The 27,963-nt window shown below is 37.0% G+C and overlaps 1 protein-coding gene across 1 annotated transcript in view; it reads left to right on the forward strand.

Moving 5' to 3' along the window:
- Window positions 1–27,963, forward strand: part of Erbin (erbb2 interacting protein) — a 100,697-nt gene that overhangs the window by 30,765 nt on the left and 41,969 nt on the right. Inside the window, 6 exon segments of the mRNA XM_032898960.1 lie at window positions 951–1,069; window positions 4,384–4,385; window positions 14,092–14,170; window positions 16,015–16,104; window positions 17,353–17,412; window positions 27,335–27,398. Coding sequence (XP_032754851.1) covers window positions 951–1,069; window positions 4,384–4,385; window positions 14,092–14,170; window positions 16,015–16,104; window positions 17,353–17,412; window positions 27,335–27,398 — 414 coding nt within the window.

A 27,963-nucleotide genomic window follows, 5' to 3' on the forward strand; every position in this document is an offset into this window, starting at 1 on the left:
CTGTAACCCTCTGTATAGCAGACAAGGTCTTACCTTGTAGACTATACTGTCCTCAGTTCTCTGAGATCGGTCTGCCCTTGCTTTCCAAGGCTTGTGATTGAAGGTGTACAGCACCATGCCTTTTGAAGCCGTGAGTGGAGACTTGTAATTGATGACTTAGAAAGCAGGTTGGCGTGGTGGTACCTAAGCAAGAAAGATCTCTAGTTCAAGGCCAGTCTGACCTCTACAGTGAGTTCTGCCATGGCCTGGATCATATGTGTAATGAGACTTTGTTTTCAAAACCAACTGACCACAGTTACCAATGAACAATTTAATATGTGTTATCAGAATTCTGATAAGAAACCCTGTGCTTTGGACTATGAGATTTAGAAAACAAAATTACAGGATACTTAGAACTTCTGATGAAAAAGAAATAGTATAAGCATGCAGTATGTAGGATAGGTCAACTGAAACTAAAAAATTGTTTATCTGAAATTCAAATTTAATTGGGTATCCTGTATTTGATCTAGCAACCCTAACTATATTATAACAGATATTATAGCTTGTTGCATATAGGCCTTATTTCATGAAATAGTTGTTTTGATATTTATATGTTTGTGAACATTCTGGATGACAGTATTCAAAAGTATTTGAAAGCCATTGCTATCCTAGGTAATGAAATTTTTAAAAACTTTATTGAGACAAGATCTCACTTTGTGATCTAGGCAAGCTTCAAACTTCATTGCAATCCTCCTGCCTCATTCTAATGTAATTTGTAATTCAAATGGACTCAGGTTTATTCAGACCCACAATAGCCTAGACAGAAAAATGTGAGCCCCTTCCCAGTGTTAATGTAGGCCTAACTCATTTATCTCTAATATGGACAATATTTATTGCATTAAAAATTAGTCCATGAAATACCCAGAGAAATATGAAAGATAATCAAAATCCTTTTTCTCTTTTTTCCCTAGCAACTTTTTAATTGTCAGTCTCTACATAAACTAAGTTTGCCAGACAATGATTTAACAACATTACCAGCTTCCATTGCAAATCTGATTAATCTCAGGGAACTGGATGTCAAAAAAATGAAGTCCTTGAATTCTTGTCCTGGAAACATATTTCTTTGGTGAATTTGCTGTTTTCCAAAAGTCACTGTACATACTAGCATCATATAGTAATCTATTCTACATAAATATAAAATATTTTCTTCTTTTCAAAAGTTTTATATTACAATAAAGTTAGCATCATATCCTTAACTTAGAATTTATTTATAAATACAAAATTTATGATACCTCAAAAACAGCTGAAAATAAGTAGATTTTTTAGACATGATTGCAGTCCACATTGTGTATTGGGTCCCTCAGGTTTATTTCTCCTGCATCAACACCTTAATTGTCCTGCTCCCCTGCCTAGCTTCTTCTGACTATTGTTTTATTATTTATTATTTATTCTCTGCTTCTGTGAGTTTGCCTTTTCATAGTCAGTGTTGGGGATCATGGGATATTTATTCTCTTCTTCCTGATTTATTATACTTAACATGATGTTCTTCCATCCTATGGCTAGGTCTCCATTTTTAAAGTGAAGAGTATTTCACTTTACATGTAAACTATGTTTTCTTTATTGACTCATTTATTCATGGAAGCTTAGATTAACCCCACATCTTAGCTATTGTAAATAATGCTACAGTGAGTATAGGAGTGCAGATGTCTCTTCTCTCTTCCCCTCAGAAGTCCTGTGGCTTTGCAGACATTTTCTCCCACTCAGATGACTATTTTCACTCTATCCATTGCTTGTTTGGTTGTGCACAACTTTCTAGTTGTCTATAACTGGTTTATTTTTGTATTTGTTATCTGTCTTTTTGGTGTTTAGTTTTAGAAAATCACTGTCTGGGCTTCCTCTCCTTTCCAATAAGTAGGTTTACAATTACCTGGTCTCATGCTTTGAACCCTTTGTCTCTTCAGAAATATCTGCTTTCTCTAGTCCCATTAAAGAGACCCTCCTCTCCTTGTGATATGTTGTTGGTACCTTTGTTGAAATCAGTTGCATATACGTATGTGATTTGTTTCTGGCCCTCTCTTCTGTTCCATTGGCATTTTGTTCGTTATACCAGCATCGTACTCTTTCATTAGTAGAGCTTCCAAGTAGATTTTGAAGTTAAATTATATGAGGTCCATGGTTTTGTTCTTTGCTCCAAGAGTCTTTTGTGATTTTTTTTTTTTTTTTTAGGATTATTTCCTTCTATTTTTTTTTTTTTTTTTTTTGTGAAAAATGTCATTAGAATTTTGTTAGTACATTGGATCAGCAGGACGCTCGATGGTTAGGACATTTTAACAGTTCTGTTCCTTCTAATCTGGAGCGATGGGTGTCATTCTTCCTATTCATTTGTCATCCTGGTGTTTCTTCAGAGCTTTGTTGTTCTCAGTATGCTTATGGTTTTTGCTAGCTATCTCAAATGGGAGTGCTTTCAAAGAAAAAAATTGATAGATTCTTTTTATCATACAGACATGTAACTGAGTTCTATATGTTCCATTTTTTTAAAGATTTATTTTATTCATATGAGTACAATGTAGCTGTCTTCAGACACACCAGAAAAGGGCATCAGATCCCATTACAGATGGTTGTGAGCCACCATGTGGTTGCTGGGAATTGAACTCAGGACCTCTGGAAGAGCAGTCAGTGCTCTTAACCTCTGAGCCACCTGTCCAGCCCTATATGTTGCATTTTAATATGGATACTTTTCATTTTGTTGCCTGACTGTCCTAGTTATGACTTAGTACAACTATTATAAGTAGCTTAATGGCCATATATTTACAACTTCCTCTGAAAAATTCGTCACAGGTAATTTTGTTGTAATGAGCATTATAAAATATGGTCTTTTTAAAATCATTTTTTATTTTTTGAAATTATAATTATATAATTTTCTCCCTCCAGCCCTACTCATATAACCCTTCCCTCTCAAATTCATGGCCTCCTTTTCTTAATTGTTCTTACATAAATATAAATATATGACTTCTGGGCTGACTGTTTAGTATTGGGTAACCAATCTGGGTGCCCTTCCTTGGGAAAATTATTTCTCCCACTCTCCATATTTCTTAACAGTTTGTAGTGCACATGTGTGAGTGCATGCATATTTGTGTGTGTATTTTAGGGGGTTGCGACACGGTGTCTATACATATCCCTGGCTGTCCTGGTATTGACTATGTAGACCAGATTGGCCTCAAACTCACAGAGATCCATGTGCCTCTGTCTTCCAAGTGCTAGGATCAAAGGCCTGTGCCATCATACTTGACCCCTGTAGTTCTTTGTCTGGGGTTGAGGTCTCACAGGATTTTTTTTTCTCCTTTCATGTTAGCATGTTTATTGGTGATGGTGGTGTTCAGGTCTTACCTAGGCAGAGGGTGTAACTTCTTTTACATTTCTAGAAGTCAGAATCTCTGTTAGTTAACTCTGTTAGTCCTCTGGCTCTTAGAGTCATTCTGCCCCCTCTTCTGCAATGAACCCTGAACTTTCAGTTCAGGAGTTGTATTGTAGGCGTATAAGTTGATACCAGGCACAACATGATTCCTTTTTCTCTACATTTTCATCAGTTGTGGTTTTTCTATAGTAGTCTCCATTGCAAAGAAAGGCTTCTTTTGATGAGGAGTGAGGACTGTACTTACCTATAGGCATGGAGACAAATATTTAGAGTGGAATTAGAGATCATGCTGGTTTATTAAAGTGGCAGGTGTAGGTTCTCCTTCAAGATTCATGGCTGACTAGCCCTGGCTTTCTTTTATCTTATAGAGCAGGTCCAATGAGAGGCCATATCACTGAGGTATGAGTGCTACTACTGTACCCTTAAGGTTATCTGCCATGACGGTTGATCTAATCAAGCAGTTGTAAAGTGGACAGTATGGGGAATGCCACATGGATTATAACACAGTAAATACTTTCTTAATAAGCAGGGAGAAGTTCTGTGCTAAGGTTTTCACTGTTGTCACAAGATACCTGAGAAAATACTGTTGTAAGAATCAAAGATTTATACTGATGGCAATTCTACAATTTGGGATTTATGTACATGGTTTCTTGTCTCATTACTTTTGGATGGTGGTGGCACAGTGCAGGAGGAACATGTGTTGGGAATCCACACATTCCTTGGCAGCCAGCAAGCAAACAGAGAAAGGAAGACTGATGTCATTCAACTGTGCCCTAATTGCTTGACCCTACCTATCTAAAGGTTCTACTAACAAGCATAGAAGCTGTCAATAGAACTTTTAATATATAGGTCTGTGGAAATATTTAAGGCCTAAATCATAACAAGCTTTCTTACAGGACTAACAGTATATAAAACAGTAACTGTATAAACCAGTAACATTGACCTGGCATTATATGCTGTTTGTAGCTGTCAGGCTAGTTTTCTCTGAGTGGTAGCACAGGTTAGTTTACAGCATATCTCTACATAGACGTGAGTAACCTGTTGTACTCAGACACTGAAGCCTACCATAGCATTTGAGAACAGGCATTTTGTAACTCCTTGGTAATTGATTACTGATGCTTATGTGTTTGACAGTTGACCAAAACATCTTGTGATGCAGGACTATACTATGCTGAACAAACATAGTGACATAGGGATCTTTTCTTGTTTTTGATTGTAGGAGGAAAGCTTTGAACTTTTCATTGTTAAATATGCTGTTGTAAATTTATATTGGGTCTTTATTATGCTGAAAAATAGAACTTCTATAAATAATTCGTGTGACACTTTTTGAAGTTACAAAAAATGGTAATAATTGCATTTGAAGGATTTTTCCTTCCATATTTTACTGAGGCATAGATTCCTGAATAATGAATTAACAGCTAAGGAAATTTTGTTTAGCTCTCTGTACCTATCACAGAAGGCAGTATTTTAAATTTTTAAAGCTTAAAAAGAGATGGCGAAGAAGAAAAGGTGAACTCTTAAAATTTTTTAAATGAGCATATATTTTATAATTTACAAAAAAGAATAAATCAAATGAGGATAATTTTTAATGCCCTATCCCAAAATAGAACATTCAATAAGCACTAAATAAGAGATAATTTAAAGTATTTCTTTTCACCACTTGGAAAAAAAATCTTTAGAAACAAGTTCTACCAAATTAGTAGAGCAGCCCACGTAGACAGTACACAGTAATTATATTTCATTGCCCTAGTTCAAAGACCACTCTTTGTTCTAATATGAGTGTATAGATATAGACATTCTTTGTATTGGCTCTCATAAACTTTAGGACTTACTCCGCTTTATTTTAGGATGAATTAGAATCATCATATTTACCTTGTATTCACATATAACAGTTAACTTGGCAAAGTCAGTAACTAATTTACACACACACACACACACACACACACACACACACACACACACACACACACAGAGAGAGAGAGAGAGAGAGAGAAAAGAGAAAACTTTAAAGTAAAAATATATCTTTATGTAAATACGTATTTATTTACTAAATGCAAACTATAAAGCTTACTACATGTGGTCGTTATGAACAGTCCATAAAAGATACAGAGGATAATAGATGGAAAACTCTAACACAAGGAGGGAAACTAAACCCTAGAAAAAGCAAGAAAGTAATCTCCTTGCAATGAAACCAAAAGAAGAGAGCCACACAAACATAATTCCACCTCTAACAACAAAAATAACAGGAAACAACAGTCACTATACCTTAATATCTCTGAACATCAATGGACTCAATTCTCCAATAAAAAGACATAAACTAACAGACTGAATACATAAAGAGGACCCAGTATTTTGCCACATACAGGAAACACACCTCAGAGACAAAGACAGATACTACCTCAGAGGAAAGGCTGGAAAACAATGTTCTAAGCAAATGGTCTGAAGAAACAAGCTGGAATAGCCATTCTAATATCCAGTAAAATCATCTTTCAAAGAAAAGTCATCAAAAAAGATAAGGAAGGACACTTCATTTTCATCAAAGGAAAAATCCACCAAGATGAACTCTCAATCCTAAATATCTATGCTCCAAATACAAGGGCACCTACATACATAAAAGAAACCTTACTAAAGCTCAAAGCACACATTGCACCTCACACAATAATAGTAGGAGATTTCAACACCGCACTCTCATCAATGGACAGATCATGGAAACAGATAATGTTAGAGCTCTTACCTTGCTTAATAAATTCTAGTCATTCTGATTCCTTATGCTCATCATTATAAGTGATGTAATTAACACATTTTATACACGGGAGCTGAGGTGACGTTTTTGATAAGCCTGTAATATTTAACCTTAATGTGTTGCTTAGGGCTATTTAGAGGTCCATTTTATTAAAGAGATAATAACATGTATTTTGGGTTAAAACTGTGGCTGGTTGTGAGAAATTTTAATTTTGTTAGTTGGACTTTCGATTACATGATATTTTGTGTAAATGAAAGGTTAGTATGTATCCTAGTTTACTTTCTATTACTTTGATAAACACCATGACCAAAAGGAAATTCGCAGTTATAATGCACCGTCAAAGGAAGCCAGTGCAGGAATCTGGAGACAGGAACTGAAGTAGAGGCTAGGGAGGATGGCTGCTACTGACTTGTTCCACATGACTTGCTTAGCCTTCATTTTTATACACCCCGGGACTGCCTGCACAAGGGTGGCACTGCCCACAGTGGGCTTGACCCTATGTCAGTCATTAAGAAAGTGCCCTCTGTCAGACACTCGAGTAGACCAGTCTGGTGGAGCAGTTCCCAGGTGAGACTCGAGTTTGTGTAAAGTCGATAAACACTAACCAACACAGTATGTTAAGTAACAGTGGTCTTTATTAAATCTTAAAACTACTAAAATTTTATTTAGGGTTTATATCATGACTACCATGTTATATATAGATATATTTCGAGAAGTTTTTTATTTTTCTTAAGTTTTAACATACTAAATCTTGGATAAGAAGTTCTAAACTTTTATAAAAGTAAGATACAGTGTTCGTTTAACTATTATATCAGTTAAGTTTAATATTTGAGGTATATCTTAACACACCAGGTACCGTTTTGAGTTCATTAGCTCTTATTCACTATTTGGAAGGATTCAGAACATTGCTGGTACTTTATTATTAATTTCTTTAGCAAGTTGTATTTATTTAAAAACCAAAAGATTTGGACATTTATCATCAAAATTGTTGGTCTTTTACATAGTCATTTTCTGTTTCAGTTGGCCTAGTAGTATGGATTATGATTAAAGTACTTGGGAGTGTGGTTTGTGAGGTGGCTTAGATAATGTGCTTGCTTTGCAAGCATGAAGACTGTCAGTTTGTACAGGACACATCTAAACTAGAAAGGTGAACTCACATAATTAAAGAATTTGAACTTTTAGAAAGCAAAACCCTATAGGTGACAATTTAACTGAATCTCATAGGATCTTATAGGATCTAGGCTTTAGATTTCAGTTTACTTGGTAATTTTATGGAGAGTTTAAGAAAAAGGGCATTTCCACAGAGAAATGCTACTAGGACTAATGCTGTGATTGGCTATCTTAAACTTTGTCTTAAACTTTACTGTAGGACAGACTACAATGAGGATAAAGCTGTCATTGGCTAAGACACAGTAAGCATGTCTTCACTGAAGCAAGGGATGCTTGATACTTCTTAGTTTGGTTGGCAATCACACTTTGTCCTTGTTTGGAATTGATTACAGATTTGTTTCTGTCTTGCTATGTCATGGTTAGAGTGACCTAGTCTGATAATGATGTCCTATGAAGTAGTTTAGCAGAACACTTAATTTCTCCTTCTGAATACCTGGCTAGTTTAACTATGACCAACAGTCTGTTGCTGGTTGAAACCATAAGAGAATTAAGTAAGTGTGACAAAATTCTAATTATTTTGCTCTTACAAGAACAAAATGAGCTGACCCTGTATGTTATTGGCAGTGGGGCATCCTTATAGCAGCTAGGGAATTCCATACAAGACCTCTACTCATGTGAAGTCTTTGTTCTTCATTGTATCTCACAATGGAATTTTATTCAGAACAACCTAGTATGAAGAGAAAAGTTAGAGTTTATTAAGATTGGTACCTAGTGGTTGTGGTGCACACCTTTAATCCCAGCACTTAGAAGGCAGAGGCATTCAGATCTTTTGAGTTTCAGGCCATCGAAGACTTCACAGAGAAACCTTGGGGAGGGGGTTGTTATAGGTTCAAGCACACTGATTAATAGAAAGAGAAGCACTGAGAAAGGATGGAATATACCCAGGTATGGATATAGGTTTCTCCAGAACCCTTAATTGCATTAGGGTCAATGACTTCTGAAGTTTTACATCAAAAGATTGCAGTTGGACCCCCCCCCCATTGTGCATTTGTGTATATATGTTCATGTGCATGTATATGTGGAGATCAGTGTCAGATATCTTCAATCATTGTCTTTTAATCTTATTTATTAAGACAGGGTCTTTTCTGTAGCCTTGGCTGCCCTGGAACTTATTATGTAGTTCAGTCTAGTCTAGAACTCAGAAATCTGCCTGTCTCTGCCTCCTGAGTTCTGGAAGTAAAGGGGTGCGTCTTTTGTTTTTTGAGACACCTTCTCCATCTGAACTGATATGGCTAGACTGGCTGGCCAACAACCTCCCAGGGGTCTTCTTAGCTCCTGCTCCCCAGCAAAGGATTAGAGGTATGCATACAGGGTTGCTTGCTTATTTGCTTGTTTTACTGTGGATTTGGGGATCTGAACTCTGGTCTTTGTGCTTATGTGTCAAATGAACCATCTTCCCATTCTCCCCTCCTTTGTGGTATGTGAGATCCCACGGTGGTTGATAATCTGATTAGGCAAAGCTACAGGGCAAAAAAGGTTGCACAAGGGTGTTAAGACTTACTTGTCTTTTAAGCAGGGCATAGTCACTCGTGCCTGTAATCTCAGCATTTGGGAAGCTGAGACATGAGGACTGCGTGGTTACTAGTGGCCTTCACAGTGAGCCCAGGACAGCTTTAAATACACAGTGAGACCTTTCCTTAAGAACAAACAACCAAACAAAACACAGACTTGCCTGTGAGCATGAGAGGAAGTATAAATGTGATCTTGCTGATTTTATCATGCAACTGGGAAGGCAGGAGGGCTATTAGCTGAGGTGGGGGAACTGATAGCCCCTGCAGTTTCAAGGGACAACTCAGGAATGTTTTTCAATTAGTTTATTAGGTAACAGGTTTCCTTCTATCATTTTCATAAATCATTTTGCTTTGGTTAATTCCCCCACCTTAAGATACTCTTTATCTCCTTGCCCATCCTTCTCCCTGTTTACATTGAACTGTCCACAGTTCCCCTTCTACATTTTCTCTTGTTCTTTTACGATGGCAGGGGCCCCGTTCTAATTCTTTGTTCTCTTCCCATGTTTACTTCCACCTAGGTATCCAGGTTTAACACGTAGAAGCCACGACTTAGCAGCTCATAGAGAATATGCTGAGGAGGGGGAAGCAGGAGGCTCATGGATTAGGCCAGCCTAGGCTGGAGAGACGACTCATTCTGGACCAGTCTCACAGCTACCTTTAACTGCAATCCCAGGGAACCTCTGGCCTCTAGACACTAGTTATGTGTGGTATACAGATAATCAAGCAGGGGAAAGAAACAGGAATTCACACAGAATAAAAAGGACACATAAAAGAAAGCTGAGAGTTGACTATGAGAGAGGCTTGAAGTCTTCCCAAGTTTGAGTTACACCACTTAATGCTTTCTAGTTCTTACCATTTCCTGCAGATTTCATAACTTCATTTGTTTTGTGGCTGAATAAAAATACCTTTGTGTATATGTCCCACATTGTTATCATCCGTTTGCTGATGGGCATCTGGGCTGATTTTGTTTCTCTACTATTACTAAAAGATCAGCGATAAATAGGAAAGTGCAAGAACCTCTGAGTATGATAAAGAGCCTTGTGGGTATTTGCCCCAGAATGTGTAGCAGGGTTGTATGGTAGTTTTGTTCTCAGTGTTTTGAGAAGTCTCTATACTGATTACTGTAGTGATTATATTCTGACTAAGGTGAGATCTCAAGTAGTTGTATGTTTCTTTGTTTGGCATTCATATTTTCTTTTAGAATTGTCTGTTAAGTTCATTACCCTACTTACTGATTCCAGGTTTGTGGGTTATGCATGTATGTGTTTAATTTTTGCAATTCTTTATATAGTCTACTTATTAACTCCTTGTCTTAAGTTGTGGCTGTTGAAGATTTCCATTTTCTAGGCTATCTCAGGAACTCTGGCTTTTTATTTGCTTGCTTGCTTTCTTGTTTGAGATATCAATCTCTCATCAGTTATTTTTAAGTATGGAGTTAAGTCATAAAAAAGTTCTAGATGTATGCATTTGAGAATTGTGACCATACAGATAATATGTAATGACTAAGATTAGGCAGATTCACTAAGGTCATAAGCATGGGGGATGAGCCCAAAGAATGCTTATACCTTACAACCTTAGGACATCGGAAAGAGTAGGAAGACCGACAGAAGATGATGAGAATGAACCCGAGTGAAGTACAGTAAAATTATTTTCTTTTCTACACTCGTGTGCGCGTGAGTGCGTGCGTGTGTGAGAGAAGGGGGGCGGGGACTATCTGTCTGTCTGACTTTGTATATGTGTGCTTGTGTGCAGGCATAGGTTGAAGTCAAATAGTGTTCTCAGTTGCTGTCCACTTTATTTCGTTGAGATCAGGTGTTTAATTGAGCCTGTCACTGACTGACTTGGCTAAAATAGCTAGTGAGGAAGCCGCTGTCTTCTTCTGCCTCAGCACCCCAGAGCTGGTGTGACAGGCATGTAGCTGCATGCATAGCTTTTTTTTTTTTTTAATTTACATTTTAAATGTTATCCCCTTTCCCAGTTTCCCCTCCAGAAACCCTCTATTTCCCCCTGCTTCTATGAGGGTGCTCACCCACCCACTCACCACCTTCCCACTCACCCACCTCCCCACCCTGGCATTCCCCTATACTGGGACATCGAGCCTTCACAGGACCAAGGGCCTCTCCTCCCATTGGTGCCTGACAAGACCATCCTCTGCTACATATGTGACTGGAGACATAGGTCCATTCCTGTGTTCTCTTGGATGTTGGTTTCATCCCTGGGAGCTCCAGGGGTTCTGGTTGGTCGATACTGTGTTCTCCCTATGGGGTTGCAAACCCCTTCAGCTCCTTCAGTTCCTTCTCCTCCATTGGGGACCCTGTTCTCAATTCAGTGGTTGGCTGCGAGCAACTGCCTCTGTATCTGTCAGGCTCTGGCAGACCTCTCAGGAGACAGCTATATCAGGCTCCTGTCAGCATGCACTTCTTGGCATCCTCAATATTGTCTGGGTTTGGTCATGCCCAGCTTTTTTACATGAATGTGGGGGATCAAAACTCAGGCCTTCATTCTTATACTGTAAGCACTTTACTGACTGAGCTATCTCCCCAGACTACTCACTCCATTTTAACTTTTGATAATGTCCTAGGATTTGTAGTTTATAACACGTCTTCCACTTTGTCTTTGGTATATTTTTGCTGAATACTAAAATAAAGATGTGTTTGAATTTGAAGTACTGGAACAAAACCTAGTATTTAAAAAGTGTTATGCGAAGTTTAGAAAAGGGAAGGAATAATAGAGTTTTGAAAATTAAAAAGAACTCTTATTTTGTGCATTTTTGTAGAATTTAGCATAGCTCTGGTTTTATTCCAGTATTTCCAGTACTTACATAGAATGTTTTTTATCATCCTCTAGAGAATTCTGTACCCTTGTCTAGTAGCTCCTAGGCTCTGGTGTAACTCTTCTGTGGCGATGTGGGCAACCTTTATTTCTACATCAGATAGAACATCAATGATGGACAGATCAAAGAGATTGTTCCAAGGTCTAGTGTTCTGAGGCAGTGCATTTATTATGGTGCTTGTAGAAGTATGGCTACTAGGGCAGCTGCATCATCACGAAGCTGGTGACAGCTCATGAAAGGTTCATCACCTGGCCTCCTGCCCAGGTTGTAGAGAAGCTGTCCTGGAGTCTCCTTCCCCAGTGATTGTTTACTGTTCTTACACAATCTTGGGGAGAAGCTATGGGACTCTTCCGAAGTTTGTTGAGCCTTCTAAGTCTGTGAGCTTCAATTGAAAGTTTTAATTTGGAGGGAATAGTTATACAACACCAGGCAACCTTCTTTTTCCTTTGTTTCTGAAGATAACAAAAATATGTTTATTGTGGATTTTTCTAATAAAGAAAACCATATAATATATGGCCTTTTGTGTCTGGCTACCTTCTCTTAGCATAATATTTTTCAGGACTCATTCATGGTGTATCATATTGATTACACCATAGTGTGAATATACTATATTCTGTTTATTATGTTTATACATTCAGTTATCGATGGGCATCAAGGCTATTATAAATAATAACATGAGCAACATTTTATTTGAATGTATGTTTTACATGCCTAATACATTTAAATAATAATTTAGATACATACCTAGTAGTAGAGAGTTGCTGGGTCATTTGTAACTTCTACCTTACTAGCCATTACAGTAGTAAGTTTACAGCTATGACATAGTAATGAAGTAACTGTATGGTTGGAGGTCACCACAACATAAGGAACTAGGTTGAAGGGTCGCAGCATTAGGAAGGGTGAGAACTGTTGCCCTCCAGCATTTCATTTAGGTGCTACTCATTCAGTTACTCTTTCTTATTCCAGAAGTACTTTGTAGGAGGAGTATCTGTGACAATATTACTGTTGTTCTTTTAATCTACTAATATTTGGCATCTATGGGTAATTTTTTTCTTTAATGGTGCTGGGAATTAAACCCAGGACCTTGATTATGTTAAGTACACATTCTGCCACACCCACTTTATTAGTGAGTTTTGACCAGAGTAATTTGCTAAATGTAGATTTTTACATAATTCATTTTATCATGTGGAATTCTGTGCTTAGTGTTTTAGTGTTACAGATAGTTTTTTTTAATGTAAAATCTTTTTGTGATGAAATTGATAGGATCTTTAACCATATATTGACAACCTTATTGGATAATGATATTGTGTGAATGACTGAAACTATATAAAATTCACTTGGGGGATGGATGCTTTTTGAAAGTTTCCTAATTAGTGTTCATTCAGAGTAGAGTGGTGCTAGTACTTAAAATTTGTCTGCGGTCTGCTTCCAGTTCACAGATTGTTCGTTCCTATATTTTTGGTGTAATAAGCTAAGGAAATGATTATGTGCTTAGAATATTTTCAAATCTAATCATTATCAAAACTTGATAATGGGGGGGGTGGTAATAGGGGATGGATGGGGGGAACACCCTTATGGGGGAGGGGGAGAGGATAGGGGTCTTATGGGCAAGAAACCAGAAAAGGGAATAACATTTGAAATGTAAATAAAGAAATATATTCAATAAAAAATAAATAAAACTGGAAATATTTGATAATAATTTAAAGGTCTATTTCAAATACCCAGGTGTATAGCAGATTGGGTATTAAAAAGAAATTATTTACCTTACTGGTCTGAAGAACATGCAGAAACTAAAATGCTTAGGTCACTTGAAACATACACATGACAATGTGCAGAAATACTGTGGCCCTTAAGTAGTTACACTGGAAGTGTCCCAGTGGGTTTTGTGAAGTAAGAATGTTGGAAAGGAGGGGAGACAGATTGGGAAGAATAAGAACATGTTTATTTGGGGGTTAGACAGTATTTGCTCAGGGCACATTTTAGGGTGTGTCTAATCCGTATTTCCAGTCTTCACTTGCAGGTCCGTTTGTTATTCATGTATGCTAGGCACCAGCCCACTCTGGAGCCCACTTTTGTAAAGCAGTTTTCTTTTTACTGGAGGGCAAACCAGAATGTTAACTGTTCTGTACTTGTGTCTTTATCATTCACCAGTCCATAAAAAAGTACTAATTTCCAGAAGTGCTAAGAAAGGGAAGGAAAACTAATTGAAGTAGTTAGCAGTTATAAAGAGGCAAGTGAAGGGAAGTTAAACGGGAGATAGAGTGTTGTGGAAGTGGCTTGATCACATTAGTGTGTCAGTTTTCCTGAGTTCTTCCTTAGTTGGTAATTAGTTTCTGAATCTTCACAATGAGTGTTATTATTCTGGCCTTTGTAATACACTTCTCTTTAAAGACTGATGTATCTCTAATATAGTCTATTAATTTGATTGTTTGTTTTCTAGGAATACAAGAATTTCCAGAAAATATTAAAAATTGTAAAGTTTTGACAGTTGTGGAGGCCAGTGTAAACCCTATTTCTAAGTAAGTCTTTCAACTGAATTATCAGCTGTCCTTTCACTATAACAATTAGAGAGCAACGACAGTTTTGCAGTAGAATATAGAATATTTCTTTAACTACTTTAACAAAAATTATCTGTCTTAAAGTTATACAGAGATTCAAGTTTGTTTGTTTCCTGCGTGCGTGCATCTGCGTGTGTGAATGAATGTATATGAATAAGTGTTAGGTCTGCATGTATGTCTGTGTACCACATGTGTGCACTCTTACATGCACTGTGTGTGTATGTGTATGAAAAACTGGTGGGTGTTGCTTGTGTGTATGTCTGTGTACCATGTGTTTGCGTGGTACCTAAAGAGGCTAGAAGAGGGCTTTGAATCCTTGGAACTGAAGCAGTAGACACTTGTGAGCCACCTGAGGGTTCTGGGAATCAAACCTGGATTCTCTGGAAGAGCAGCCAGTACTCTTAACCCTAAGCCATCTCTCCAGCCCCACAGAGATTCCATTTTAGATACCTTCTAATAGTCATTCTGACCCATATACCTCAGATACAAATGTGAGATCTAAAGAGAGAATGTCAGTGCTTTAGATCTCACAGTCAGTGTAAAAAGTGAGACCAAAATTGGAACATGCCACCAGATGGTGCCCTTTCAAAACAAACTAAGAAAACTGAAGAGAAAGGCAGATAAGTAGTTACAGCATATACCTGAGGGTATGTGTTCTTTTATAATAGTAATGTCTGTAAACAAAGATTTTCATCATGAAAGCTGTTAAGTGTTACAAAGTTGAGATGTTAGTCTAGCAGTGAATAGAATGAAGCAGAGATTAGGACAACCATGTTGAAAGAATAACTAGAATACTTACTCCAGGAGAAGTTTTACCAGAACTTTATACTCCAGGAGAAGTTTTACCAGAACTTTACTTTGGTTGGTTTACTTGGTTTTGAAGATGGTGGGATATTATGAGGTAAAGGAAAAATAAACGAGTCAAAGTCTGATATATCTTACTGCATGGGAATTTTGTGCCTGTAATAATCCAGGATAAATATCGAAAGATGAAATAGATATACTTTTGGATTTTTTTCTAGCATCAAGTTTGACATCTGTAATTTGCTTTATGAGCAGATGTGAATAGAAGTATAAAATAAGAACAGGTTCTTACCTGACCTTAATCTGTCATTTACCTTTTCAATTTCTTCTTTGCTCATTATGAAGCTCTACAACCTTAGTCATTTATATATTATATATAAAGGTTGAAACTGAAAATAATATAAACCCAGTGATTTTTAACTGTTGACTGTTTAATACTTAGGGACATTTAGCATTTTGGAGATTTTTCTTTTCCAGTGGGCATGTGAGTTTGTGAGTAGTGGTGGGGATGGGTGTACGTGCGTGCGTGCGTGCGTGCGTGCGTGTGTACTGATACTACTGCTATCTAAGTTTGTAGAGTCCAGGTTTATATGTATAGTTTAACATCCTATAGGACCAGTTTTCACAACAAAGACCCATACATCTTACTACATTATTAAGTGTTTAGAAACTTCTTATGTAACCCTTTTAATTTATGTTGGATGAGATATATTAAAAGGTACTTGTTAATTCATAATTATGTTTGTGGCTCATTTTAAATGTAATATTATGTGCATATTTATGATACTAAAACATTTTTCTTTTTACAAAGACATGCTGTTACTATTTTTACAACAGGGTAGGTTATTAGAAAAAGACAGCTTAATTTAAAGATAGCTAGTAGTAAAAGCATAACTATTATTTGTTGAGAAGCTATCTTATACAAATTCTGAGAAAGATTTTTGGCAAGAGACTGACATCTTAAACATGTACTTAATTTAATTTTTTTGTATTTTATATAGGCTCCCTGATGGGTTTTCTCAGCTGCTAAACCTAACCCAGTTATATCTGAATGATGCTTTCCTTGAATTCTTACCAGCTAATTTTGGCAGGTAAATTATAGATTATTTTGAAGACATTTATATTGTTAGCTTCTATAATGTTCACACAATTTCAAAATAGTAACACATTAATTACAGTCCATAGGGATTTCTTTTGTAATTTTTCCAAGCATATCAATTCTTGTAGTTCTTTTGAATTATTTCCACTCTGATTTACAACTCCAAATAAACAGTAAATGCCAGTTTTAAAAAAAAGCACTGTTTAAGCTGGCAAGATCAGATATTTCAACGTGAGCAGTGCATCTGTGTTTGAGACACTGAATGCTGGATTAGCATTTACAAAATTCTAAAGTGACTTAACAATTAGCTGTTTTCCTTTTGAGAATTAAAGTTCTTAAGAAAGGGGTTCTCTTTCTGAGGTCTCTTTCATTTCTCTGGGCCCACCCTCAAGTGTCAGAGTAATTTTTCTTTATGATCCTTAATTTCCCTTAATTTATTTCTTCTTAGCCATTTGTATTGTTGTCTCATTATACTGAAGTGGTAAGTGGATTTGTAGGTTAGTTTTTTAGTAAAAGGCATACAATTTATTCTAGAATTGAAAATTAGGACTAAATACTTTGTCCCTTTGAAAATGTATTACAGTGGTCAGCCTGGGGCCGGTGAAAGGGCTCTGCAGGCGAAAGCCTTGCATCTTGAACCTGACCCTTGAAACCTTAAGATGGTGGAGAGAAAAAACTAACTGCAAAAGTTGTCCTTTGACCTCTATATTTGTGCTGTGGCACATGAGCACCCACACATACATATAATGCACATGCAGTAATTTAAAAAATGGTTTCTAAATTGCGCTCCACAGTTGTGGTAGTACTCATCTTTAATCCAAGCACTTCACAGGCAGAGGCAGGTGGATCTCTATGAGTTTGAGGCCAGCCTGATCTACAGATCAAGTTTCAGGACACCCAGTGCTGTCTCAACAACAACAAAAGAAAAGAAAAAGCAAAAAAAGAAATTGAGCTCAATTTTTTCCTCTCGCTTGTTCGTTTTGTTTTGCTCAAGATGGTAACCCCTGCTGGTGTGGGACTCTATGTAAATCATACTGCATTTGAACTCACAGATCCATCCACCAGCCTGTGCCTCCAGAGTGCTGGGATTAAAGGATGCCTAGCTCTATTAAAATTCTCCCCCCCCCCTTTCACAATCTTTACATGTAGTTAATTACACAGTTAACTTTCAAATGTGGCACTTGTTAATGCAATGCCTTGTATTTGATTGTTTTGTCTTTATCTGTTCTTTATTTTACAGATTAACTAAACTCCAGATACTAGAACTTAGAGAAAATCAGTTGAAATGTTGCCTAAGTAAGTCAGTGTGTGGCTTTTCCAAATCCAGTTAAGACTTTTTCATTTTATTTCAAATATAAGTATGTTATTTTGGAAGACATGTTTTTATATAATTCTTTTGTATTAAATATAAAAAGGTATGAGTTTGTTGGTATTAAGTATAGGTAGTATGATAAAACTGACCTTTACCTCTTTGAACCATAGTCTTACATGTGACACAAAAAATCTAATATTAAGAAAATGTGAGGGGTTGGGATTTAGCTCAGTGGTAGAGCGCTTACCTAGCAAGCACAAGGCCCTGGGTTCGGTCCCCAGCTCCGAAAAAAAGGAAAAAAAAAAAAAAAAAGAAGAAGAAAATGTGAGTTTCAGACAGATTCTGTGGTAGAGCTCATGGTCATTATTCACACTGATTCATGAAAGATGTTCTTGTGAGGTTTTGTAACTGCATGTCTTTTTAGGGTTCTATTGCTGTGAAGAGACACCATGCCAGGGCAACTATCATTAATTAGGACTGGCTTACAGTGTCTGAGGTTCAGTCCATTAACCTCATGGTGGGAAACCTGGCAGTGTCCAGGCAGACATGGTGCTGGAGGAGCCAAGAATTCTGCATCTTGATCCAAAGGCAGCCATGAGGAGGCTCTCATTCCACACTGGGCAGAGCCTGAGCATAGGAGACCTCAAAGCCTGCCCTCACAGTGGCACACTGCCTCCAGCAAGGCCACACCTTCTCATAGTGCCACTAGCTGTGGGCAAAGCATTCAAACACATGAGTCTTTGGAGGCCAAACCTATTCAACCCACCATACTACAGAACTTTTTATATGACTTTATAGTCTTGTAAAACTAGAAAGTAGTGATTGCTTCTCTAATACAAGCTAACATCAAGAACTTACAGATTCTTAACAAATAGTAATATTAAATCATTTAAAAGAACTTTTTAAAAAAATATTTTTCTTGGATATTTTATATATTTACATTTCAAATGTTATCCCCTTTCCCCCCTCTTCGATACCCTCTCCCCCCTTCTCCTGCTTCTATGAGGATGCTCCCACTCCCATCCACCCACTCCAACCTCAATGCCCTGGTATTACCCTACATTGGGGAAAGAAGTCTTCACAGGACCAAGGGCTTTTCTTCCTATTGATGATGAACAATGCCATCCTCTGCTACATATGTGGCTTAAGTCATGGGTCTCTCCATGTGTATTCATTGGTTAGTGGTTTAGTTTCTGGAGTTCTGGTGGGGTCTGGTTGGTAAGACAGAACTTCTAATTCAAAATAGATTGTGGTCTGTGGCCATTTACTAAACAAATAGAATTTTGAATGCATCACTAAAAAGTTTAATAGTCTGTGGTTAAACATGATTACCATACATATTTACAAATAAAATTTTAGAAGAACATATCCACAGCGGTTAAATTTTCTCTAGCTGTTCTTGCTTTATATTAAATATTAAATAATTTTAATGTATCTTTTTTCTGTTATCTTCTTCTCTGATTAACATGTGCACATGCATGTATGTCACCTATATGATTATATGTCTTTGAGAGCAGAGACCACATTTAATTTTAATTATGTGACTATATTAAGCCTAGTGGTTTGCTTTATTATGTAGAAGTTTTTTAGTCATACTGATAAGTATAAATTAGAAAATCATATTATGATCTTATGAGGTATATATTACTGATTTGGTACTGGCTTAGTTCAAAGCTTTTCTGGGTATGAAGGGTATGAAAAGGCTAAAAAATTGTTTATTGTAGTAGCTAATGACAGGAAGGTAGCTTTCTTTCACTGTGACAGAATGCCTGGTTAAAAAAATTTTTTTTTGCTTTATTTAAGTATTTTATCATAGTAATGAGAAACACAGCTAATACAGACACTTTCAACCCCAAAACTTTAAAAGAAAAGTGCAGTTTCAATTTATTGCTCTTTGTCTTTGTTTCTTTGTCTCTCGTGTGTGTGTGTGTGTGTGTGTGTGTGTGTGTGTGTGTGTGTGCGCGCGCGCGCACGCGCGCGCTCATGCCATGATTTGATTGTTAAAGTCAGGAGACCACTTACCAGAGTCTGTTCTTTTCTTTCACCATGTGGGCTCTGGGAATCAGTCTCAAGAGTCACATGTGGTGAGTGTCTCCCTTCTGACATCTTATTGCCCTGATGTAGACTTTCAGGAAAGGTCTATTGTAGCTCATGATGTCCAGTGTTTCTTGTAGTGACTGATCCCTGGCTTTTGACACTCTAGTGAGGTAGAGAAAAGTGATCACTGTGTGACATTTTGGAAGGAAAGAGAAAAGCATGAGTCAGGTGGTCAAGTTCCTATGGCCCCTTCTTTACCCTCCCCTGGTCTAGCTTTCTAACACTGGACTGCTTTCCTATGGGTTCCACCATTTTTGTGTATACTACAGGCTAGGGACTACGTCTGTAACATGTCTTCATAGGGATGTAGAAGATGCAAGCTGTAGCCTCCAGACCTTCTGATACCATAGGCAACTCAGTGAACTTTAACTCTTCAGAGATTCATGCAGCCATATAAATGACTTTAATACAGTTTTTTCTTATTTTAGAAAACAGTATAACTAAAATTAAATAATCTATAACTTATAAGGTATAAATATAGAGGCCATGTTTTAAATATTAAATATATATGGGCATTTAGATTGTGTGACCAGATTTAAATTTTAGAAAGCAACCATGTATGCATGTGTGCATATGTGGGTAGAATGAGAGGGAGTCAGTTCTCTCCTAGGAATAAAACTAAGACTGTAAGACTTAGCAGCAAGCATCTTTATCCACTGATCCATCTTGCAAACTCTAGATTTGCGTGTGATTAAAACAGTGGGAAAACTTGTTTTACATGTACAGTTAAGTGAAATAATACTGCCTGGAGGATTCTGAAGGGCACTGATAGATAAGTTCTGAGGAGCAGTCTAATTTCTCCTTGAATTAGGCAGCATTTCTTATTCTAGTATGCAATTTTTCCCCTGAGGTTTCTGAAATACACAAATAGAACCAAGGTTGCTCAGATCAGAAACTAAATGCTGATTACTTGTAATGGATTTTTTCTTTTTGTCATCTACCTGTATTATTCTTCATTTCTAAATTTGCTTTGAACTATTTCCAGGACACTATCAGTGATTGAGCTTTTCCAATACTTTGCTTTTTATTTTGTACCCTGGCCCAAAAGTAGGTTACATTTCTTCAAGCTGCCCAACTGTTTACTGTGTATGTAATTGCTACAAGTAAATTTCTGTCATTTTGTCAGTTTGACAATGTCAAAACAAGAATGTGTGTCTGTGTTCTTTCAATTATTTCTCTTAACAACCTGCTTCACTTTTCTCATACCCCCATCTAGTTTTATAATAGTTGGAAGATATCCACTTGATAACAGCATGTGACTTTATACATTTGATAAAGATCCTGGAAATTGTTGTATTTTAGGAAGGAAATTAGAACTAATAGGCTTCATAGACAAAGATAGACATGAATAAGGGAAATAAAACTGTAGTTCCACACGTTAGGCACTCTTATGTAATCTTTAACAAAGTCACTTTTATGTAAAAGTCACTTTTTTCAAGTTGTGAAATGAATTAAAGAAGTTGTGATTGAATGCCATGTTTAAAATATTCAGATTGGAGAAAAGTGTCTTTATTCAGTTTGGACCCATGACATAATTGCACTACATTTGCTGTGTGTGTTGTTAACGTTCTTCTTTCTTCTTTTCTCCCTCCCTCCCTCCCCCCCCTTCTTTCTTTTTTATTTTTACAAAAATGTCCATTAGTTTATTGATCATATTATTCAAATCATTGCTATAATTTTTCCATGTTATCATTACATGCCTAAACATCCTTTTTTATTGAATGTTTATGTATTTACATTTCAAATGTTATCCCCTTTGTGGTTCACCCCTCTCAAATCCTCCCTCCCTCTGCTTCTGTTAAGTTGCTCCCCCTCCCACCCACCCACTCCAACCTGAACACCCTGGGAATCCCCTACACTGGGGAAATGAGCATTCTCAGGCCCAAGGGCGTCTCCTACTGTTGATGCCAGACAATGCCATCCTCTGCTACATATGCTGCTGGAGCCATAGGTCCATCCCTGTGTACTCTTGGGATGATGGTTTAGACCCTGGGAGTTCTGGGAGGTCTGGATGGTTGATAATTGTTTTTCTTCTTATGGGGTTGCAAACCCCTTCAGCTCCTTCAGTCCTTTCTCTAACTCCTCCATTGAGTTGCCTGTGCTCAGTCTGATGGTTAGCTGCAAGCATCCTCATCTGTATTAGTAACGCTGTGGCAGAGCCTCTCAGAAGACATCCATATCAGGTTCTTGTCAGGAAGTATTTCTTGGCATCAGCAAAAATGACTGGAGCTGCTTATGGGATGGATCCCCCAGATGGGGCAGTCTCTGGATGGCCTTTCCTTCAGTCTCTGGTCCACTCTATGTCCTTGTATTTCCTCTCATGAGTATATTGTTTCCTCTTCTAAGAAGGACCAAAGCATCTACATTTTGGTCTTTCTTTGTCTTGAGCTTCATATGGTCTGAAAATTGTATCCTAGGTATTCGGAACTTTTTGGATAATATCCACTCATCAGTGAGTGCATACAATGTGTGTTTTTTGTGACTGGGTTACCTCATTCAGGATGATATTTTCTAGATCCATCTACTTGCCTATGAATTTCACGAAGTCATTGTTTTTAATAGCTGAGTAGTATTCCGTTGTGTAAATGTAGCACATTTTCAGTATCCATTCCACTGTTGAAGGACATTTGGGTTCTTTCCAGCTTCTGGCTATTATAAATAAGGCTGCTATGAACATAGTGGAGTATGTATCCTTGTTATAGGTTGGGGCATCTTTTGGGTTTATGCCCAGGAGAGGTATAGCTGGGTCCTCAGGTAGTACTATGTTCAGTATTCTGAGGAACCTCCAGACTGATTTCGGGAGTGGTTGTACCAGTCTGCAATCCCACCAACAATGAAGGAGTGTTCCTCTTTCTCTCCATCCTTGCCAGCATCTTCTGTCACCTGAATTTTTGATCTTAGCCATTCTCACTGTTATGAGGTGGAATCTCAGGAATGTTTTGATTTTCAGTTCCCTGATGAAGGATGTTGAACATTTCTTTAGGTGCATCTTGGCCATACAATAGTCCTCAGTTGAGAATTCTTTGTTTAGCTCTGTACCCCATTTTTAATAGGGTTATATGACTCTCTAGAGTCCTAACTTCTTGAGATCTTTGTATATATTGGATATTAGTCCTGTATAGGATGCAGGATTGGTAAAGATCTTTTCCCAATCTGTTGGTTGCTGTTTTGTCCTATAGACAATGTCATTTTGCGTTACAGAAGCTTTGCAATTTTATGAGGTCCCATTTGTCGATTCTTGATCTTAGAGTATAAGCCATTGGTGTTCTGTTCAGGAAATTTTCCCCTGTGCCCATGTGTTCAAGGCTTTTCCCCCACTTTCTCTTCTATTAGTTTCAGTGTATCTGGTTTAATGTGGAGGTCCTTGATCCACTTGGACTTAAGGTTTGTACGGGGTTATAAGAATGGATCAATCTGCATTCTTCTACATGCTGACCTCCAATGAACCAGCACCATTTGCTGAAAATGCTATCTTTTTTCCATTGGATGGTTTTGGCTCCTTTGTCAAAGATGAAGTGACCATAGGTGTGTGGGTTCATTTCTGGGTCTTCAATTCTATTCCATTGGTCTATCTGTCTGTCTCTGTACCAATACCATGCAGTTTTCATCACTATTGCTCTGTAATACTGCTTGAGTTCAGGGATAGTGATTCCCCTGGAAGTCCTTTTATTGTTGAGGATAGTTTTTGCTTTCCTGGGTTTTTTGTTATTCCAAATGAATTTGCAAATTGCAGATTGTTAATTTTATATCCACCCACTTTGCTGAAGTTTTTTATCAGGTTTGGGAATTCTCTCATGGAAATTTTGGGGTCACTTAAGTATAGTATATCATTTGCAAATAGTGTTATTTTGACCTCTTCCTTTCTGATATATATTCTTTTGACCTCTGTTTGTTGTGTAATTGCTCTGCTAGGACTTGGAGTCCTATATTGAGTAGGTAGGGTGAGAGTGAACAGCCTTGTTTAGTCTTTGATTTTAGTGGGATTGCTTCACATTTTTCTCCATTAAGATTGATATTGGCTACTGGTTTGCTGTATATTGTTTTTACTATGTTTAGATATGGGCCTTGAATTCCTGATCTTTTCAAGACTTTTTAACAAGAAGGAGTGTTGGTTTTTGTCAAATGCTTTCTCAGCATCTAATGAAATTATCATGTGGTTTTTTTTTCCTTTGAGTCTGTTATATAATGGATTACATTGATGGATTTCTGCATGTTGAACCATCCCTGCATCCCTGGGATGAAGCCTACTTGATCATGATGGATGAATATTTTGATGTGTCTTGGATTTGGTTTGCAAGAATTTTATTGAGTATTTTTGCATCGAAATTCATAAGGGAACTTGGTCTGAAGTTCTCTTTCTTTGTTGGGTCTTTGTGTGGTTTAGGTATGAGCGTAATTGTAGCTTCATAGAAGGAATTGAGTAGTGCTCCATCTTTTTCTATTTTGTGGAATAGTTTGGATAGTAGTGGTGTGAGGTCTTCTATGAAGGTCTGATAGAATTCTGCACTGAACCCATCTGGTCCTGGGCTCTTTTTAGTTGGGAGACTTTTAATAACTGCTTCTATTTCTTTAGGAGTTATGGGATTGTTTAGATGGTTTATCTGTTCCTGATTTAACTGCGGTACCTGATATTTGTCTAGAAAATTGTCCATTTCCTCCACAGATTTTCCAGTTTTGTTGAATATAGGCTTTTGTAGTAGGATCTAATGATTTTTTTTTAATTTCGTCAAAATCTGTTGTTATATTTCTCTTTTCATTTCTGATTTTGTTAATTTGGATACACTCTCTGTGCCCTCTGGTTAGTCTGGCTGAGGGTTTATCTATCTTGTTTATATTTCTCAAAAAACTAGCTCCTGGTTTTGTTGATTCTTTGTATAGTTCCTTTTGTTTCTACTTGGTTGATTTTAGCTCTGAGTTTGATTAGTTCTTGCTGTCTACTCCTCTTGGGTGTGTTTGCTTCTTTTTGTTTTAGAGCCTTCAGTTGTGCTATCAAGCTGTTATTGTATCCCCAGTCTCTTTTTGCAGACCCTCAGAGCTATGAGTTTTCCTATTAGCACTGCTTTCATTGTGTCTCATAAGTTTGGGTATGTTGTGCCTTCATTGTCATTAAATTCTAAAAAGTCTCTAATTTCTTTCTTTACCAAGTCATCATTGAGTAGAGCATTGTTCAGCTTCCATGTATGTGTGGGCTTACTGTTGTACTGTTTTGATTTTATTGAAGGTCAGCTTTAGACCCCCCCAGTGTAGGGGAATGTCAGGACTGGGAGGCACAAACAGGTGGGTAGATGGGTTGGGCAACACCCTCAATGAAGAAGTGGGAAGGACGATAGGATAGGGTGTTTATGGACAGGAAACTGGGAAAGGAGATAACATTTGAAATGTAAATAAATTTTTAAAAATCCAATTTAAAATGTTATAAAGAAGAAGGGGGCAATCCATCACTGGAGGGAGTGGAATAACTGGGATTTTTACCTCAACATGCATCGTAATTTTGCTCAAGACATTTTCTTTTCATAAGTTTCTAGGTCTTGTGACCACCCCTACCTAGAAAAATTATGGGAAATGTTAGTTTTATTTTTACTGTCCAAGTAAAATTGGTGGGTGCAGTTTCCATCCCTCCACTTTGTTTGGAGATCTTTGTTTGGTAGCCATGTTATCCACCATAACCAATTTCACTACATCCCTGGGCTCTGTCCAATGGATACACCAGCATTTGTCAACTAAAAATGTCTCTAGAAATTAACAAATGTCTCCCAAGGAGTCAAAAATGCTCTCAGGTATTACCAGTCTAATAGAGAATATTAAAATTAATAAAAAAGGAAGAAGATCAGCTGTACTTAGTCCATGGTGATCTGATAGGATGCATGGGATTATTCCAGTCGTCCTGCATCTGGTGAGGCCTGTTTTGTAACTGAGATTATATGGTCAGTTTTGGAGAACTTACCATGAGGTGCTGAGAAGAAGATTTATTCTTTTGTTTTAGGATGAAATGTTCTATAAATAATTGTTAAATCCATTCTGTTAATAACTTCTGTTAGTTTCTTTGTGTCTCTGTTTAGTTTCTGTTTCTGTGATCTGTCCATTGATGACAGCAGGGTGTTGAAATCTCCCACTATTATTGTGTGAGGTGCAGTGTGTGCTTTGAGCTTTAGTAAGGTTTCTTTTATGAATGTAGGTGCCCTTGCATTTGGTGCATAGATATTCAGGATTGAAACTTCATCTTGGTGGATTTTTGCCTTTGATGAATGTGAAGTGTCCTTCCTTATCTTCTTTGATGACTTTTGGTTAAAAGTCGATTATATTAAATATTAGAATGGCTACTCCAGCTTGCTTCTTGGGAACATTTGCTCGGAAAATTGTTTTCCAGCCTTTTACTCTGAAGTAGTATCTGTCTTTGTCTCTGAGGTGTGTTTCCGGTATGCAGCAAAATGCTGGGTCCTGTTTACATATCCAGTTTGTTAGTCTCTTATCTTTTTATTGGGGAATTGAATCCATTGTTGTTGACAGATATTAAGGAATAGTGATTGTTGTTTCCTGTTATTTTTGTTGTTAAAGATGGAATTATGTTTGTGTAGCTCTCTTCTTTTGGTTCAGTTGCAAGGAGTTTCTTGGTTTTTCTAGGATGTAGTTTCCCTTCATGTGTTGGAGTTTTCCATCTATTATCCTTTGTAGGGTGGATTTATGGAAAGACATTCTTTTCTTGAAAGCTGGAAAAATATATTAATAGAGTTTATTGTTTATTCTTACATACTTTAAAAAATGTTCAGGTCCCTTTGTTTTTAAGATTTTGTTTCCAATACAATAAAATTTGAAAGTCTAATACTAATGGTAGCTCAATGAACTTGTCATATTACTTTATCTCATGCTGCGAAATCTTAGTGTGTAAGAAGCATACTTCTTATGTGAAATGTGATAGTGCCTAAGTGTATACAAAGAGTTGTTTTTCTAATTAAGCAATTCCTAATATAAATATACATTTGAATGAATTTTCAGTTAATTTTGTTTAAAACATTTTTTGTCATAGAAATAAAATTATGGCATAATTTCCTTCATTTCAGAATCTGCATTTTTCTAATTTATTTTTAATTTGTTTTTAGATTTATTTATTTTATTTAATGTATGAATGTTTTGTCTGAATGTACCGGGTGCCTGCAGAGGTCAGACATGGCAGCAGGTCCATGAAAACTGGAATTAGGTATGATTGTGAGCCACTGCAGAGGTGCTGAGAACTGACTGTAGATTTCCTAAAACAAACCCCCTGCTGTTGCTTTAATTTTAATTTTTTTTTTTTTTTTTTTTTTTTTGCAGCTGGGGACCGAACCCAGGGCCTTGCACTTAATTTTAATTTTTTTTTTTTTTACAAAGAAATATTAACCTCTTGGGTGAATGTTGAACATGATATATTATTGCTTTAACTTATAATTTTTTCTTATTAGATGTACCCATCTTATGTGTGAGTGTTTTTGCCTGTATGTATAAGTGTGCACCATATAAGTATGTTTGGTTCCTGTGGAGTTCAGAAGTAGGCATTGGATACCCTGGAGCTATAGTTGTGAATGGTTGTGAACTACCATGTGAGTGCTAAGAATTGAACCCCTAGTCCTCTTGGGGAAGAGCAAGTACTTACAAGCATTGTACCATCTCTACAACTCGTGTTGCTTTAATTTAACTTAGTATTTAATTCTGCTTGTATTCTTAACAAAACCTCTGAAAGGTTTCTCCATTATATGGGTATGTTTTAAACCATGAGATTTGAAAGTGTCTGTGTTGTTGATATTTCTGTATGATTAATTCTTTGTTACTTTGTCAATAGAACCATGAATAGACTGACCCAGCTGGAAAGACTGGATTTGGGAAGTAATGAATTCACAGAAGTGGTAAGTCCTCTAAGTTTCACTGGCCATAAGTCCAGCCTTTGATCAGGAGTACAATGTGCAAATGATAATATTTCTGGTAAAAATTAGGTGAAACTGCCCAGTTCTTTTTTTAAAAATCTTAACCCGAACTCTTTAAGTCCAGTGTGCACCATATAAGTATGTTTCGTTCCTGTGGAGTTCAGAAGTAAAAAAAAAATTAACCAAAGAATAATCTGACAAATGGTTCGACAAAATAGGAAATTGATGAGAAGTCTGTGGAAGAGATAATGAAAATGTTTTTATGTTAGTAGAAAATCTGACAGTTTACAAGTGGGTGGGGGAACCCATCAAATGTGCCTTATGTTGCACAGCTCCTAGTTTTACTTACTGCTTAAAAAGAAAATTATTGAGGGTAAACTACTAGTTTTGATTTTGCCTTGAGATCTGTCAGTTGAATTTGTTCTTTGTATTCTAAGTGAATCTGAAAGGAATGGCAAAAGTATGCAGTGTTTGTATTTAAGTAGGTTTTAAAAAATAGCTGAGAAAATAAGCCAGGTGCCTTTAAAAAAAAAAAAGAAGGTATTTA

This window comes from Rattus rattus, chromosome 3, assembly GCF_011064425.1.
Source record: "Rattus rattus isolate New Zealand chromosome 3, Rrattus_CSIRO_v1, whole genome shotgun sequence".
NCBI classification, from domain to species: domain Eukaryota; kingdom Metazoa; phylum Chordata; class Mammalia; order Rodentia; family Muridae; genus Rattus; species Rattus rattus.